The 16,690-nt window shown below is 40.8% G+C and overlaps 1 protein-coding gene across 5 annotated transcripts in view; it reads left to right on the top strand.

Moving 5' to 3' along the window:
- Window positions 1–16,690, top strand: part of RIN2 (Ras and Rab interactor 2) — a 65,594-nt gene that overhangs the window by 22,296 nt on the left and 26,608 nt on the right. For 4 of the 5 annotated variants that reach the window (XM_057381600.1, XM_057381608.1, XM_057381593.1 and 1 more), the window contains exons 2-5: window positions 323–415; window positions 7,640–7,734; window positions 14,183–14,375; window positions 14,602–14,713. In XM_057381600.1, coding sequence (XP_057237583.1) covers window positions 359–415; window positions 7,640–7,734; window positions 14,183–14,375; window positions 14,602–14,713 — 457 coding nt within the window. In that variant the 5' untranslated portion in view covers window positions 323–358. Of the gene's footprint in view, window positions 1–322; window positions 416–7,639; window positions 7,735–14,182; window positions 14,376–14,601; window positions 14,714–16,690 lie in introns of those variants that run through there. The other variant, XM_057381616.1, reaches the window with a different exon arrangement.

Below are 16,690 nucleotides of genomic sequence, written 5' to 3'. Positions count from 1 at the left end.
TCAAGTAAACAAAGAAAGCAATCATTATGTTTAAGCATTCTTTTTTAATGAGCACATTAAAATCTACTCACAGCTACAGGATCAGCTGTGAAGAGAAGAGAGAAGTATGGGACTGAGAGTAGCACTGTATTTTTGAAGCAGTTTATGGAAAAATAATGGACTGAAGGGATATGTGAGGACTCTGGTAGGAAATAAATGGCACGGTGTTGTTGACGGAAAGGGTTTTGGCAGAAGGCTTGTTGTGACTGTTTCTGTGGCTTAGTATTGCAGAGGAATTTCCTACAGGCTGAACTAACCATTACAAATATGTGTCTGCTTTTAGGAGATCAAGGCATACAGTGGAGTCTTCTCAGGGAAGATGTCGTCTTTGACAATGAAAACCCGTTGTCTGGACAAAAGAGGAAGTTTCTTTAAGGTAAATGGGATATTTATACAGAATGTAAAGTATGTGGGTTTATGTGAAATGAGCTCTGTGGAATGTGCAGTACGCTCTGTAATACATAGTAAGCCTTTTCTGTAAAATGGGAAGTACTTCTTGAGCAGTTCTTTTTACAGGCACTGTTTGTGGCTAGATTAACCCCAGTTATTTCAYGTGTATATTGGTTTTTCTGTACACRGARTAGAATATTTGGTGTAAAATAGGTYATGGCTTTCTTTGCTGGTAACACTGAGGACATGAGCTTTATTATGCACATAATTGTATAGGCTTGAAAATAGGGGAGCCTTCATAAACTGGATTTGTGTGACTTAGAGTTGTGGTACGGGATTATGATTTCCATTACTGGATTGAAAATTGGTTTCACTTCCTTGCCTATTTTGAAAACAATTGGCATTCCAAAAAGCCAAAGTACAGTAGGAGTTACCAGTGCAGTTTTCAAAAGATGATTGCCATCTGGGTGTGTTGCTGTTTCCATTCCTTCTTCTCCTCTGGGGCAGAAGTTACCCTTAGGGCAGCCTTTAGGAAATGAAAGATCAGTGGTGCAGTGACATCTCATTTTCCTTTTGTCTTGCCCAGTGCTTCATGTGGTCAGCAATTAGTAGGGTCATCCAGTGACAGGAACCACCTCTCAGTTCTGCTGCACACTTTAGCTACCTCTCTGTAACTCAGGAGCACAAAGATCAGCCTTGTTGATAGCTCTCCACAGCCAAATAGGGAGAATAGCCCTATTTTTCAAATCACAGCAACTTTCTCAGTTCCAAGAAATGTCTTTAGGTTGTCTGTTTTGTGTATGCTGAAGGACTCCTGATGTCAGATGGGACTRTAAGCAAGCGCCCATGTCATTTTCTGCAGTCCTTTGGGATCTCCATATGTAATTCTTTTCTTCTAGAAAATCAATGCGGGAGCAGCTGTTTTTGTTCACGATGATGGGCTTACAGTTACTCTAAACTACTAGAAATKCAGTCTGCAGTCTGCCCAGGCAACTTCAGGAAACATTGTCAGTTAGGAAACTAAGGTCCTGAATTTTCTTAAGGACAGGTTGGCAGGGGAAGAAGATGCCTCCAGGTTACTTTTCCAGACCTCTCACCATCCCTGGGAAGGTTCTCTGTTGGACCACAGCTCTGAGCACACAGTGTCAGATTGGAAGCTGCAGGCAGTCAGTGTACCCAGCCTGTGTGCAGTGCACCTGGGTAACTTGTGTGTCTACAGTGAAATTACCTTTTTTTCYTCCCTCCCTCATGTGAGTAGAATTGTGACAACAGTTATATTTGTTTGCTACAGCTGAGCTGGTGAGCAAGCAAAATACTTGGCACATCAGATTTTTTGAGGTTACATATTTTAAATTGCCTTGTCTGTTCTGTGTTTAGGAGACCTAGTAATTAAGATAYGGCCTTTTATCCCTGCTGATCTGTTCTTCAGTATGCTCTCCCACRTGCACAGACTGTGCAATGTACTTGCATATGGCTCTTATGTTGTGCTTGTTACTTTTCAGTTGCCTAAGAAACCTTTACCACGGTGGTATGCAGATTSTCAGGGCACTTAAATCCTCTTATGGGAGTATCTTACCATTCTCAGCAACATTTGCCAGAAAAATCGCTGACAAATACCAGTGGGAAATTTGAACTTTCTCTTTTTTTTTCCTGGTTCTTAAGTAGTTCTCATTGCTGCAGCTTCTAACCGTCATCAGTTTTCTCACGGCCATTCTTTAGACTGTTAGTACACAAGAAAAACGATACTGCTCCCATTTTATGCAGAGCAGAAGTCTGTAGCTGTAGAGGGTAAATTCTGTGGACTCTATACCTTGCGATTGGTGCATGCTCAGAGCCAGCAAGTAGTAAAAATGAAGCAAAGATGGGGTTAGTCTTGGATAATTCTGGGACTCAATAGCTTGCCAGTGGYTACAGAGAGAGTCTGTGGCAAGGCAAGGAGCTGAATATGTCTCTGACAAACATCCTCTTTTACTGAATCATCCTCCTTCTCATCAAAATGTTCCAGTGTTTACTGAACTGGCATCAGAGGTTTTACACCAGTAAAACTCTTCTCTTYCAAAACCAAGCATAGGGTAAAACTTTGTTTCTGATGAATAAGATGCTGAGCAATGTCAGTGGCCCTGAGAATTCATAGCTCACTGTGCAAAATAACCACAATTTGCAGCCATGTATCAAAATATTGGATTGTATTCAGAGGCTTGCACAAGTCCAGAAGCAGCATTCCCAGTTTGTCTCGTCTCTGGCACTTGGCCATCTCACCACACAGAGCCCTCTGTGAGGGTTGCTACGTTCTGCTTATCAAAACAGGAAGGAAAAGATGTGATGCCAAAGAGGATGCMGGTCTCCAGAAAGAATGAAAAATGAGATGCCGGCAGGAAGGGGCAGTGGTGAGTGCTGAGACTCATTTGTCCAGTCTGATACTGATCTCACTGTCTTCAGTCTGCCAGATTTAGGAGCACCCATCTTACCTTTTCCTCTTGAGCTTTTGTCAGTCTCAGGGTTTGGCAACATTCTGTAGTGGTCATCTTGGCTGACTCTTTCAGTGCATTCTCAGAATGATGGCAGTTTCGTTAATTCTCTGTACAAGATTATTTACATTTCAAGCCCAAAAGCAGGAATTCAGTTTTYTTGCAGTTTTTTCTCATAATGTCCTGGAACAGGCATCAAATCAATGCCACCTGTGTTCCTCTTGGGAACAGGCCACTCTTCAAGTCAAGTGAGTAAGAAGAGCTGTAGTTATGCTGGGCTTCTAGGAGACACTGCCTATATCTGGTCCTGGGCATTTGCTTTCCCTGATGCACAGCAGTGATATGTATGCCAACAGATCTTCACAAATGTGACTGGAGCCYCTTGGGAATGGGTTGCTTCTGGTGAGCACACTGGCTCTGATTTTTGCTGTTTGTACAACATCCTGAAAGATGCAAAGCAAAATAGATGTGTTGGGGTGAGGGAATGCTGGAGTGCTGAGGTGCCACGTTTGTGGTCTGTATGTAGGCATTTCATTGTCACACTTGCCAGCTCCCAAAAGCTGAGCTCAGTCTTGTTGAGTTGRGAATCAATTGACAATAAGGAGAGTGTGGTACGTTATGAAAGGAAATGTTGTGGTTTAAGATGTTTGCATTTCATTATTTCGTCCATGGATGTTAGGAATGTAAACAGTTATTTCATGGGTATTTGGCAATCTAATGTTTAGCATAGATTTGGTTAAACAATACTGTACTGGGCTGCTATGTCAATTCATGTTGCCTGAGTCATAATTACTATTTGGGTTTATGGTGGTTGTACTGTAGTGTCTTTTTAACTTGCAGAACAGTGCTTGATCAGAAATAAATTCCAAAGGAAAACCATTAAACACAAAAACAGCTATTTTATCATGTTACATAAGATCTCATTTTAATTTTATTTTTAAAGCAGTACTAAATAATTAACCACCTGAGAAGATGTCATTCTTCTAAGTGTATTTTTCAGGTACACCTCCTCTTTCTATAGCATAGCAGGGTAATAACTATTTCACAGATCTAGAGGGTCCAAAACAGATTTCTTCTGATTACTTTTTAAGTCTTTGGGCTCATGTGTGCTGTTTCACACCAGAAGTGGCCTCTGACAAGTGTATCCATCCACTTCAGTTGTATTTTCCTTTGGAAACTGCCTCTTACCATGATTTCTAGTCTGTTGAAAAAAAGGGTTGAGTTTTCCTATTATTTCCTGCCCAAGAGGTATCACACTTGTTGCAAACAGAGAAGTCTCTTTGAAGAAYTCCAGTATTCTTAGCCTTGCACTAAAAAAGGCAGAACCTTCTTCTACTGCTTGTTTCCTCTGGGCTGGAGYTAATAATAGTACACACCTAGGATCCTTCCTGCACTCTGTAGAAACATGTTATTAAGAGCTCATCTTGTGTAATGCTAGTCACACGTGCATCACATGCACTGTATAATCACCAGAAGTTTTACTGATCCTAAGTACTGGGAAATGTTGTCATAAAATCATGAGTACACCTGATGTTATTTGATAGAAAAATGCTGTTGTAACAGTATGTGTCAGGTAATTGCAAGGATACACAAATGATGCAACTCTGTAAGACTTCCCTTTTTTAAATCAAGAGAAGAGCAACTTAMTTTTGTCATTAAAGAGAATTTAAGGAAAATTAGTTGGAAATTGCAGAAAATATTATTTAGTTTATTTTAGAAAAAAAGGAGGGCTTCTTCCTAGAGATCAGTGTTTTAGATCTAGTGGAGTACATGGTGGTATGTGATAGCTCTTTATTGCCACAGTTGGTTTTATGAATGCAAAGACTTAAGGTAATGCTGCCCATGAAGAAGAGCTCCTTGTGCAAAGCTGATTCATGGGCAGGAGCAGATCACTTTTCACACACTCAACCAGCTGAAGCAGCTTTGCAGGTGTGCTTTGCTGGTAATGCATAAATTCACCCCTTCTGATGGCCCATAATTGGCTCTGCTGACCACCASTCCGGGGAGCCTTGCTCCCCACCAGGGAAAATACATGCCCAGAGCTGGCTGCTGCATTGCCTCACCCTCCCCTTGTTCCTGGTCAGCCTCTCTGTGTGGATGGCCAGGAAATTGCCAAGCTGTCTGTCTTGGCACTGCTTGAATCTTAAGCAGCTGGTGTTTGAAGGAAAAGCTGCTGAAAGAGACACAGCATCTGTGCCATGCAGRGCTGAGTTAATCCCTTTCCAGTGGTTTGAGAATAGTCCCTTGAAGACTACTGGATGGCCAGTTCCTTCTTGATTATTCTGAGATTGACTGTCTTTAAGGTGCTTGTGTGAGCACTAGGTTTTACCATATTCCATGAAATGGAAGGAGCTGGAGTAATTTCTCTGGTTTCAGTGCTCTCCCTGGGCCCTGCAGACGGAGCTTGGACAGGCTGACAGTGCATGTGGCAGTGGAGGTAGAATTACACTGCTAATTCAGTGCAAAGGCTGCTCTGCCAATCTTAATSCCCCACTCTGAGGGGACACTGCTGCCCGGAGCCATGGTAAGACACCATTCATTGGGGGTGTAATGGCTTTCTAGTGAGGCCCACTGGGCAGCAGTGTCATGTGKATTTTTCACCATGCAAAGCCATTGTGGGGGCTGGATTCATCCCTTGCCCAAAACGGAGGGATGAAGTGACCTGTGCTCAGCAGCACTCATCTGTTCCAGGGGTGCGGAGAGGCCGCTCCGTCAGGACAGCCTGGGTTCCTCTGGCTGCTCCCTGAGGATGATGTGGGTTCCTCTGGCTGCTCCCTGAGGATGATGTGGGTTCCTCTGGCTGCTCCCTGAGGATGATGTGGGTTCCTCTGGCTGCTCCCTGAGGATGATGTGGGTTCCTCTGGCTGCCCCTTCTCATGGCCAGGGAGGTATTGCTAACAATGGCTGCAGTGACTCAGGGGTGTTTGAGAGTCAGCAGGTGGAAGGTCCTTGCAATGCCAATGGTACATATGGCTGGTGTCGCTGAAACTACAGGAAAAACCAAAACTCTCCAATTACAACTTTTAGCATTAGAGAATTAAGGCATTGCATTATTCTGGCCAGGATGTGCAACAGAAATAATTTCATCCACACATTGCCCAGATTGTGCAGAGAAAATCATTCCATCACACGTAACTCTTTGCTAGATTTTTCACATAGAGTCAAAACCCAGAGGAATTAATTGGTTCAATGTTCATTGGTCCCAAGTTACACAGTTCTTAKTATTTGGTTTCCTATTGGTTATTGATCCCTTCACCTTTGATGTTAATTGGCTTCACATTCTTTGTTCTCTTATCTTTWCCCAGACCAGATGTCTCTGTCCATGCCAGGGGTGATGTTTGGAGTTGATTTTTGTTAATAGTCGTTATCTTTTTTGTTTCTTCTGTGCTACTCCCAGTCTGTTGAGATGCTAAACTCATCAGGCCTCAAGTGATGAAACAGTCCTGTGAAAAGAAACTTCAATTTCTTCCTCCCTGGGCAAAGGCCAACAAAACCCCTCACTCAAGTTATATACAAAGTTTTTAAACTTTGTATCATTTCCAATACTGGAAGCTATGACATGGACAGAAAGAAGCCCTAATGGTGTGGGTAATGGTAATTTATTCTTACATAAGGTTTATTTGTTGAAGTTGGCCAGTTGTAAGCAGAGACCAAAAGTTGTTTTGTASTGATTGGAATAATACTGCACAGAAAGGAGAGTGTGAATTCCTGAGGTGGGGGAAAACTTCCAATATAACAATTTAGGAAGATGTTGCCTGCAATTCTTTGAAAATGCTGCTGTACTGTGTTGCCTGCCCTGAGTGGGACTCAGGCTCATACCTTGTGGGTGACTGTGAAGACTGTTGTGACTTGGACTGCAAAGCTGTTTTTGCTTCATGGGCCTGGGTTTTTGTTTGCTGCAATGTGCAGGGTGATGCAGGGATCGCTGCATCACTGCAAATGTTTCATTAAATTCCCTCCCAGCAGGAGAAAGGGAACCCTGCTAGGTTTATAGGCTGTGCGAACTTAATGCATTGCCTACAAAGAAGTRTTAAAGAGAGCATGCTTTGCAGATTTCATGGTTGGTTTTTCTCAATACAATGTTTCGCAGAACTCTGGCCAGCAAATTCTGCATTTCTCGGGATACAACCTGAGTGCTAATCTTGCTCACCTTAAAATGAGTTTTTGCCCCCGTACCCAGAATTAGGATGGTGTTCCACCTGAGCTGAAGGGTGGCAAGGCAGTTCTTTTTTTATTGAATTGTTGTGTTCAAGTGGAGTCCAAAACCTAATGTGAAACCCATTCCCTTCTTTCTTTGTTGCTTTTCATCCTCCATGGTATTGTAATGCTGGCTTAGTGTCCCTTCTGGAATAGAGCTCTTGCAGGTGGAATTCTTCTAGTTTTGGGTTTTTTTTTTTTTTTTTTTTTTTTTTTTTTAATTTGAGAAGGTAAATGCTACACACAGTTGAACAATTTAGTTCTTATAAGATGTTTTATAATACATAAAGGCTGCACATTTAATCCATTTAAATAAAAAAGCTAGCCAATCTGGAGGGTTTTGTACTGACACAAAACAGGAATTATTCTTCCTCCATTATGTGTGGCCCCAGCCCTTACTTGTTCCGTTGTAAGGGGAAGTCCAAATAGGATGCGATTTTACAAAAAAATAAAAGTTTGTAATCTCTGGTGACTAGACTTGCACCAGCTTCTTTTCCACGCCTCTTCCACTCACTTGATGTCATACTATTTTTGTCCCTTTCTAGCTCATTGACACAATTGCCTCAGAAATCGGAGAACTGAAACAGGAGATGGTACAGACAGATCTCCCAGTGGAAGATGAATCTGCTGATTGGCAAAGGTGATTAAAATGTTTATTTTCATAGCTCTGGAGGGTCTACCATGACAGGAATGTTTTCATTATCTGTCTTCTTGGGTGGATTATGTCCTAGCACTTTTCTCCCCGGCAGCATAGGAGGTATAGATAATCTTGCTCTTGATCCAAGGAATTTGCCTTTGTGCAGRAGTGCCCAGAGATTCAGTTCTTTGGTATATTTGCCTTATTATCTTTTAATTGCAACTGAGCTTCACTTCTACTTCCTTGTTAAAAAACTTGGATACTGATGAATCTGTAAAGCAGGAAACKAACATTATTACCATTGTCTGTGGCAGAGCTTTGCTTTCATGCTGTAAAGGCAAAGTCCATTGCTTCAAGTGGCTCTTTGAAGATTCAAGATACAGTAACATGATTTATTTATGTTCTCAGGTTAGGAAGTATAATATTGACTGCTATGAGCTGATACATATGTGGGTTATGTGTTTAAGTTAATTTACATGTGAGTAACTTGCACATGAAAAAAAAATAGTAGCATTAAGCTCGTACCTTTAAGTGGGCAGAGTGGGACCCCAGTATTTTGGCTTTGCTTGATTAGTAATGTCTGCTTAATTAACATCTGGAGGATAATCAATATTTTAATCATTTTATTAACAAGAGAACACATTTTTGTATTTATCTGAAATATTTGTTGCAAKAGGAAAACAACCAATATAGGCATTATGTTTTATCTGACTGCTGGTCTTGGCCATCTCTGAAGCTGGTGGGCTTTGTTCTTCTAGCAGTGAGTTAATGGAGTTGAAAATGGTTATTTAGAATGATACCCAAGATTTTTAGCTCATTTTCTTCCTATGAATTCTATTGAAATCTGCTAGAACTTTTTACAAAGCATATGTAGATTATTAAAAGAAAAATTAAATAGCATCTTTGTTGCCTAAGTGGTAAAGACTATTAAGATAGTTCGACTAGTGAAAGTCCTTGGCTATGGCCCTGTCTGAACATTATAYGAATTTTAAAGCTTTTGAGAGCACAGTTCTTTTACAGGGACAGAAAGGATACTTTCTTCATTTTGGTGAATTCAGCTAATGAACTTCAGAGATCATCAGCTAATTTTCAGTTTAGAAAAGGCTTATTGTGTCTTTTAATACATCACATGCATGAAAGGCTAAGGTCTACTGGTTCTTAAATCATGATGGAAACACTTAGCTGGAAACAGTCAACTAAACCTCCACATTCTACAGACCATGGGTTTTCTTTTTATTGTTTTTTTAAATGGATTTTTAATCTTAATTTGTTAATCTTGAATGAAAAATATATTTTGGTTTAAGATATATAAGTAAACATTATAAACGTAAACATAAAAAAGTGAATAATGCTATTTCCATGAAAAATAATAATAGCCATCCAAAATAAGTTGTTTTCTGTCACTTTGAGCTAATAATATGAAATATGAAGTCGGAATAAATGAGCTAAGGTCAAACCTGTGACTACAAAATTCTGAACCGCTTGCTTCTATGTAATGATGAAGTTATGTCACAGTTGGAATAAATTATGCAATTTACTTGTGCACTGCTACTTTTTTTTTGTTAAATAGAGCTACAGAGCAAGATTATAGTAATTTCAACAAAGGTTTTCAAGAATTCTTGTTTAAACTAGATACCTCACAAGGCTCTGTTTACTGTCATGACTTTATTTCTTTGTGGTTATGTTAAAGCTCAGCAATTAATATAGTTTGATCTTCTTATTGTTTATTCTGCTGTTCAGAAGTTGGTATGTAGACCTTTGGATTTACATTTAGGGAAATTTGAGCTCAATGGAATGTCCATTTTTCTTGCTCTTTTTCCACCTTTGCAGGTATTCACAGACACCCAGAACAGTTCTGGAAAGGTAGCAGATGCAGAGCTTTTGGCTGAATTCAAGCAAATAAAGACATGAAATTGCATGTCTGCAGCCTTAACGTTGTGGTGTGGGTGTTTTGTGGTTATGTGGTGACTTTCAGATTTGTACTTCTCACCCCAGTTTTATTTTTGACTCATCTCTCCTTTTATCATGTACGGCCCAAGTAATATTGAGAGTCATTCGAGGRCTTACAACTTTGGTTTGTAAATATRTAAAAGCCAGTCAAAAAAAAAGAAAGGATGGCAAAAAAAATTCACATATCTGTGTGAATATCCATGAGGGGGCCGACGCTTCCTGCTGTCCTTCTGTAGGGAAGGCTTCTCGGGGCACTTGGTGCCTTTGGAATGGTTCAGGGACACTTTGCTGGTGGTGGCAGCTGCAGCATCTTATCCCCTTCCTGCTCTGTTACCATGGAAAGMAGYGAGGCAGGGCTTTGCTCCCTGGCTYGTGTCCTGCACTGCACAGCCCTCATGCCACTGCCTTTTCCGCAGCAGTTACTAAATTCAGTAGAGCCGTCTTGTGTCTTGTATCAAGAATCACTTCTGTTATTGCTGACAGGTAGGCAAGTATCCAACAACCTTTTTCCCAGCCACCTTGTCCTGTTCTTTTAGCTGTAATGGGATGCAGGAGCAAGTTACCAGTGGCTTTATGCCCCTCCCAGCTGATGTTCAGTATATCTGTATAGACTGGCTGGGGTGATTGAGAGCTGTTAGATCAAAGAATTTACAGAAATCCAGGCACTTTTGCAGTGGGTAGTCAAACTGAGTTAACTGTGTGGTGGTTAACTTTGGTGGGATTGGAGCAAGGTTCAGATCATGAGCAAGGATCATCCCGGTTACATGCTTCAACCTGTTCCTTGTCTTTTTTACTGTGAGCTAAGTCTAATCAGGATGCAGCACAGCATTGTTTATCTTGGCAGTTACCTCTCTTTATTTCCCACSTGTTTATGGGTTTTCTCAAATCTAAGGAAACTTGCATGAATCATGTGTTTTCTTTAGTTCATTGTGAGTAGTGTTGAAACTCCTTTCCCACTGGGGAGGAGCCAGTGTACCAGCCTTGTATTAAAGCAGACCATCCATGAAGGCTGATTTGTGTTTTGGTTTTGAGTTTAATGTGACGTGGTYAGATTGTCTTTTATCAGGAGTCTCTGTAAAAAAACCCAAACAAATAACACAAAGCAGCCAACCAAACATTCCCYAACCTGAAAGTAAAACCAGGAGAGGAATTTAGTTGTTGCATAATATGCAGAATATTTTGCTATCATTTAGGTTATAGCAATTTCTTATTCTTGTTCTGTACACTTGAAGTAAATCGTTGTTCATGAATTCAGATGATTGTTCTTTCTGTGCAATTGTTTCTAAAGTAGTTACACACATCCCAGTCCCAAATAATTTTAGTTTAACTCTTAAGACATGACAAATTTCAAAAACTCCCATGTGTCAGCATTTGACTGTATGTCTAATGCCCAGATTATTAATTTAAATGATTTTAAGAATAAAAAGCAAACTGGGAATATGATGCTCAGTAGTGCTAGATCTCTGCAAATAGTCTGTCACAACAGACCCATGGGGTTTTTACTGCATTTGCTCCCAGGCCTTGGGAAGTGGCTTCTTGTWGGTTGTATGTGGTTTTGGTTTGCCAGGTGTGGTTTTTCCAAAGTGTGCTCTTTCCAGAGTTGACCAAGTCTGATCTTTCTCTCTGCTTCCTCCTTTATTATTTGGGATTAGGAAAAAGTTTTTTTTTTTTTACATATTGCCTATTCCAGTTTATCTCACCACAGATTGCAATAACATTTTAGTGCTGATTTAGCTGAGTTGCATTGGCATTGTTTGAACCATTAGTGTTTAGGAGTGGCAGAAATTCTGGTCATGATCAGATACTCCTAATCTTTGACTTGTTTCTTGAGGGAGCAAAGCAGCTGCAGCAAGGAGGTGCCTGTGTATGTAGGTCAGAGGGTTTCCTCCTTGGATCTCAGGATGTGGAAGGTATTCTGCATGTAAGTACCTAGAGGTTCCAAAAACCTGATAGCTCCCTATTCATGTTACTCTTCTGATTTATAATGGTTTAGGGGGTGTGTGATAAATAACATGAAGCCAGTCATAYCAAAGAGGAGCATTGTGACCCTACATGCCTGTGGCAACTCTTGCCAGCTTTAGGTGGTTTTGTGGTAGCACGCAGTGCCCGGCATTCTAGCTCATACCAGTTGCACACCTTCTTTTGCATGTGATGTAGCTTTCTTTACTAGGCAAAAAACTTTTCTCTCTTGGACATATTCACCCTGCAGCATGTTTAGTTTTCACCTCCTGACTAAGGAATGGAAATAATTTATATCTGTCTGAGCTTGTAGCCAGCATTGGTGTATAAGTTGCACTTTGCCACAGCTCCCAGCTAACTGGCACTGAGGGTGAGTGGGAAGTTTCTGAGCAATATTTACTGGAGGTACAGCTTAGGAAAATTCTTCTGTGGTTCATGATTTGACTTTCTGGAGATTTATCCATTGCGACACTGGCACTTTCCCAGGCTTTGCTGGGACCGGTTGAAAGGGGAACCCAGCATTCCTACTGAGGCACTTATAGAGCCCTGTCATAGACTGGTGTAAATGGTACTTCCCTCCTGCACCTAACTTGTTTCTGTGTCCCCTGAAGGCATACTGACAGTTGGTAAAAGCTTCTGATGCTTGTGGGCAGGGGGGTGAAATCATCTTCATTTGAGATGCTTTGCAAATCTGAAAAGCATCACATCATAAATAGGCAAACAGAAAGAGGAAAAAAGCAGATGCTGGTAGTGGTAATTGATGCAGGTAACGAAAAGTCAAATGATTTTGCCTGTTCTTTTCTGATCATATCCCAAAGTTCTCTACCCCATTTACTTTCCTTACTTGCCCTCTCCAAGATGCTGCAAGTTGCTGAGTAAAACTAGAAGAAAGCAGTTTGGTGGTTTGGCTTTTTCTGTTTGGTTGGTCAGTTTTAATTTGGTTCGGCTGATTTTCTTTGGTGTAGTTTTTTTTAAGGGGGGTGGAGGGACTATTTGTTTGTTTGTTTTTAAGTCGTCAGTGTTCCTGTGCTTGTGAACTCTGTGCCCACTTGCTGTGGGTACAGCAGCTGGCATAATGAAGAAGGTAAATGCTGTTGGTGGTGCTTAGGTCCTGTSCAAAGCACGGAGTTCAGAAGAGCTGCACGCTGTGCAGTGGGGAGGTGGAGTTGTGTTGCCCTCTGCTGCCCAGGGCCTCTTCTGCAACAGAAAAGGTCTGTAGGGGGACCACATCCTCTTTGAGGACAGTTGAGCTTGCACGGTGCTCTTTGTCTGTTCCTAAATATTGTCATCAGAAAACTGTTAACAGAGTAACTGTTCYGTAGTGATTTCTAGCATGGGGAGAATCACAGGATCTACTTCTAGCTCAAAAATTAGGAATTTGAGCCAGCAACACACGTTCACTTCTACTGGGTGTTCTGTATTATATGGATGATGGTGAAGCTTTGCATGACAAAAGGAGTTCTGAGAGTATTCTGTTGATTTTGATTTTTAATAACAAGTATCTGTAGCTTCCAAGAATTGTACTTCATTACTGAATGTAGCAGTAACTTTAGATGCCCTGCCCCAAATAAATTTTAACCTTATGTTACTTTGCCACATTCACACTTAGATTAGCTTTTATTTCTCACATAGGAGTCAATCCATAGSCAAAGGAATTTGAAGCATAAATATAGAATTCCTTACTTGTTTATGAGCCTCAGAAGTGTAGTATCAAAATGTGAGGTAAGGACCTTTTGTGGCAAAGTGTAAAAAAATGTAAATATTTACAGAACTTAGCAGAAGTACCATAAAAAGTGACTGCCACTTATGACTTTTTTTAAGGAAGCTGTGCCTAGGGAGGGTTATTTGGGGATTTAACATTTTTTTCTTGTTTCTTTCTTGGGTTTCTCATCTTTCTCRCTTCCTCTCACTCTGACCTCTTAGCAGAGGGGAGCAAAGATGGATGTGCAGCTGTGAAGACAGCAGAATTGCTGGATCAGAGACAGTATTCTGGGGATAAGATGAAGTGATGCTGGTTTGTGGACTTCTGTTGTGAAAATTATCCCTCCAAACAGACTCAGTTCTTGTGTCTGGTACAGTGATCACAACAAGAAGTGACTTTCTYCATTGTCAAGAGTATTGAACAGATTTTTCTGGCAGGCAGAAGAAAGGAGGATTTCTGTGGGTTGCAGCATTTGCAATCGGTTTGGGAATAAAAATGTCTGAATTGCATAAATATCTTTGAAGAAAAGTTTTTCCATGTGTTAGCATAGTGAAGGCAAGTGAAATGTTCAGGCAATCACATCTGCATTTACCATTGTGTCTGAAGTGATGGCTGGATTTCTGCAACCTCATAGAAGAATGCTAAGGCTTATCTTCAAGTTAGCTTTGAATTGAGAATTTTTGTGTATACTAAATACATGAATTCTCAGTAGGAGAAATACCAGCCCAGAGTGCCAGCAGTGCTATGAGCTTTCTGATAATTCTGTTTGCTGAATTGAGTGATTGTTCATAGGAGGTTAGCATATCTAATTAATTTTTCTTTTTTTTTATTTTTCCACAGTCTAATAAAGGACATGGATAATGTCTCTCCTGAGAAAAATGATGTAAAAAGCTGTCCYCGGGACTCTGGATATGACAGCCTATCCAACAAGCTAAGCATATTGGACAAGCTCCTCCATACTCACCCTGTATGGCTGCAGCTTGGTCTGAATGATGCTGAGGCCATGAAAATTTTACAGGCCCAGCCTCCTGGGGTAAGAAGTTACATCTCAATTCTTTAGGGACATGTTTTTCCCAAACGTTTTGCTGCCATTCTCCACCAAGGTGTTCGACTCAATACAGTAATGACCAAGTAAAATTCCAGTATGTTTTAGATCAGACACCGTGAGGTTGTTCTGGTGCCTTTTGTGTATGATCTGTGTTTATTCTGGCATCTGTGATGAAGCTTAAGCAGTGTCCTTCTGCCCTTCTCCACAACAGATATTTCTGGTTAGGAAATCTGCAAAGCTGCAGAAGAAAGTCATCTCTCTGCGTCTGTCCGGTGACTGTGGGTCCTGCGTGAAAGAATTTGCCATAAAAGAAAGTACATACAGTAAGTTGTGAGTTACATACTTTTCAACTGTTACGTACTTTTTCCCTGCAGGATGCAGGAGCACTCACACTGCTGAAACCCACAGGTTACCCACAATCATGCACATAATGTCGTGGGCTGCCTGTGCTTTTCTCTGACRTGGGCTCTGGGTGAGGGTCAGGCATATTCTGCCTGGAGGAGGGCAGATATATAGAAACATTAAAGGCTGCTGCAACTGGAATGCTTCCATTGTGTACCTTGCTGAATCCATGATCCATTTCTTTTTAGGAGTAGTTACCCTCTTAGAAACTTAACATATCTTTTGTAGAAACAGTCTTTAATCCTGTCTGCTTTCAATGAAATGCTCTTGCATTTCCTTGTACTCAGGGGACTGTTCTTGGATGCAACTTTGTCATGAGCTCTGTCTACAATTTAGGTGTGGGAAGGGTTGTTGTGGGGTTTTTTTTTTCTTTAATGGCTAAATGGATTTCAACACTGAGGAACTGTTCTGTTGCAAGAACAATAATTTCTCTTTTTAAATTCAAACWATATTTGTTCTTTCTTTAGTAGAAATGAGCACATGTTAGTGCTCTACATTGTTTTGAACCAATAATTCCCTTGTATCTTTAGAAGGGAGGGTGTGAAAAATAAGTTTGAGATTTAGGAAAGAAAAAAGGAAGCTGCAGCTGGTGAGTGTGTGTGRCACTGAAACTGCAAGTGGAGCAAATATTTCATTTTAACAAGAAAGAGAAAACTGGAGAAAATTAGCAACAATTTCAGTTAAATTTCCCTGAAACAGAGGGTCTGTAGTCAATTTCTATTTCCATTTGTAAACTGACATAATTATACTTTYGTTTTTCCTTTTTTATCTCTCTCTCCCCTGCCCCCAGCAGCAAGTTAATTATAWGTGTCTGATTTTGGTTCCAGTTACAGGCAAGACAAAGAGAAGAGAAAGTTGTCAATAATAGTTGATCTAAGKGTGGTTTAAGGCTGTATTTATAGGCTTGTTACACTAATAAATTCCCTCTCTCCCCCCTAGAAAATAATATTGTCTTTTATGAAAAAAATTTTTCCACCAGGGGGAAATATTYACTGATGGTTATAGCTATTTGTCACAGCTGACGTTTTAATTGTAGGCCAGGATCTGATCACTTTTCTTCTCTGAGCCCRCTCCCAGCTGACCAGGATGCTTAGTGTCTGCATTGTTAGTGCCTCTCTTAAAGAGATCCCTTTCTCTGGACACATAAATGGCCAGGTTGACCTGTACTTTGTTGCAAAATTTGGATAAAAGGTTGGTACCTGACATGCTTGTGGTTCCTGAGAAGACTTCAGAGTCAGTAGCACTAAAACGTTGGCATGGAGAGCTGGCAAAACTATGCGTTTGCTATTCCCTTGCAAAGGTGGGCTTGCTGAGGTGCCTTTTGGCTTTCCCCAGCAAGCCTKGGAGWYTGCCTTCTTGCAGCACAGATCTCTGAAGCATGTGCAGCAGTGAAAGTGGTTTCCTTGGGAGCTGATTTCCAAAAGCATTCCTCTGCCAGTGAAACAGGGTCTGTGTGTGCACCACACCAGCCACATTTTGCCCCCATGGTGCAGCTTTTCTAACTCAGAGGTGGGCTGAGGCAATCACAGATTTTGTGGTCACCCATTTGTAGAAATTKCCCAAGGCCACGAGAGACCAGCATTTGAGTACCTCAGGAAAGTGTTGTACCACCACCATTATATTTCACAAATACTTTTCCTTCTGCTCTGGTCTCAGTCATGTCCAGAGGCAAAAGATCTGGATCATTTCACTCTAGGAGCTTCTTCTGCTTGATCCTTGTAGTCATGGGGTGCGATTTGCTGCTGGCATCAGAGAGAGCCTGAGGTGATTGTCATTATTACTGAACAAGTATTTATATCAAAAACAAGGTTTTTTTAATACAAGTTAAAAATAACAAGTATTTATATCATATGAAAAAATGGGATGAAGTAAGGAAAAATGAAAGGCATTGCTCGTAT

Source organism: Malurus melanocephalus, unplaced genomic scaffold (genome assembly GCF_030028575.1).
Source record: "Malurus melanocephalus ecotype Western Australia unplaced genomic scaffold, MMel_1.1 scaffold_13, whole genome shotgun sequence".
Taxonomy (NCBI): Eukaryota; Metazoa; Chordata; class Aves; order Passeriformes; family Maluridae; genus Malurus; species Malurus melanocephalus.
This window is presented reverse-complemented; position numbering and strand designations above follow the sequence as displayed.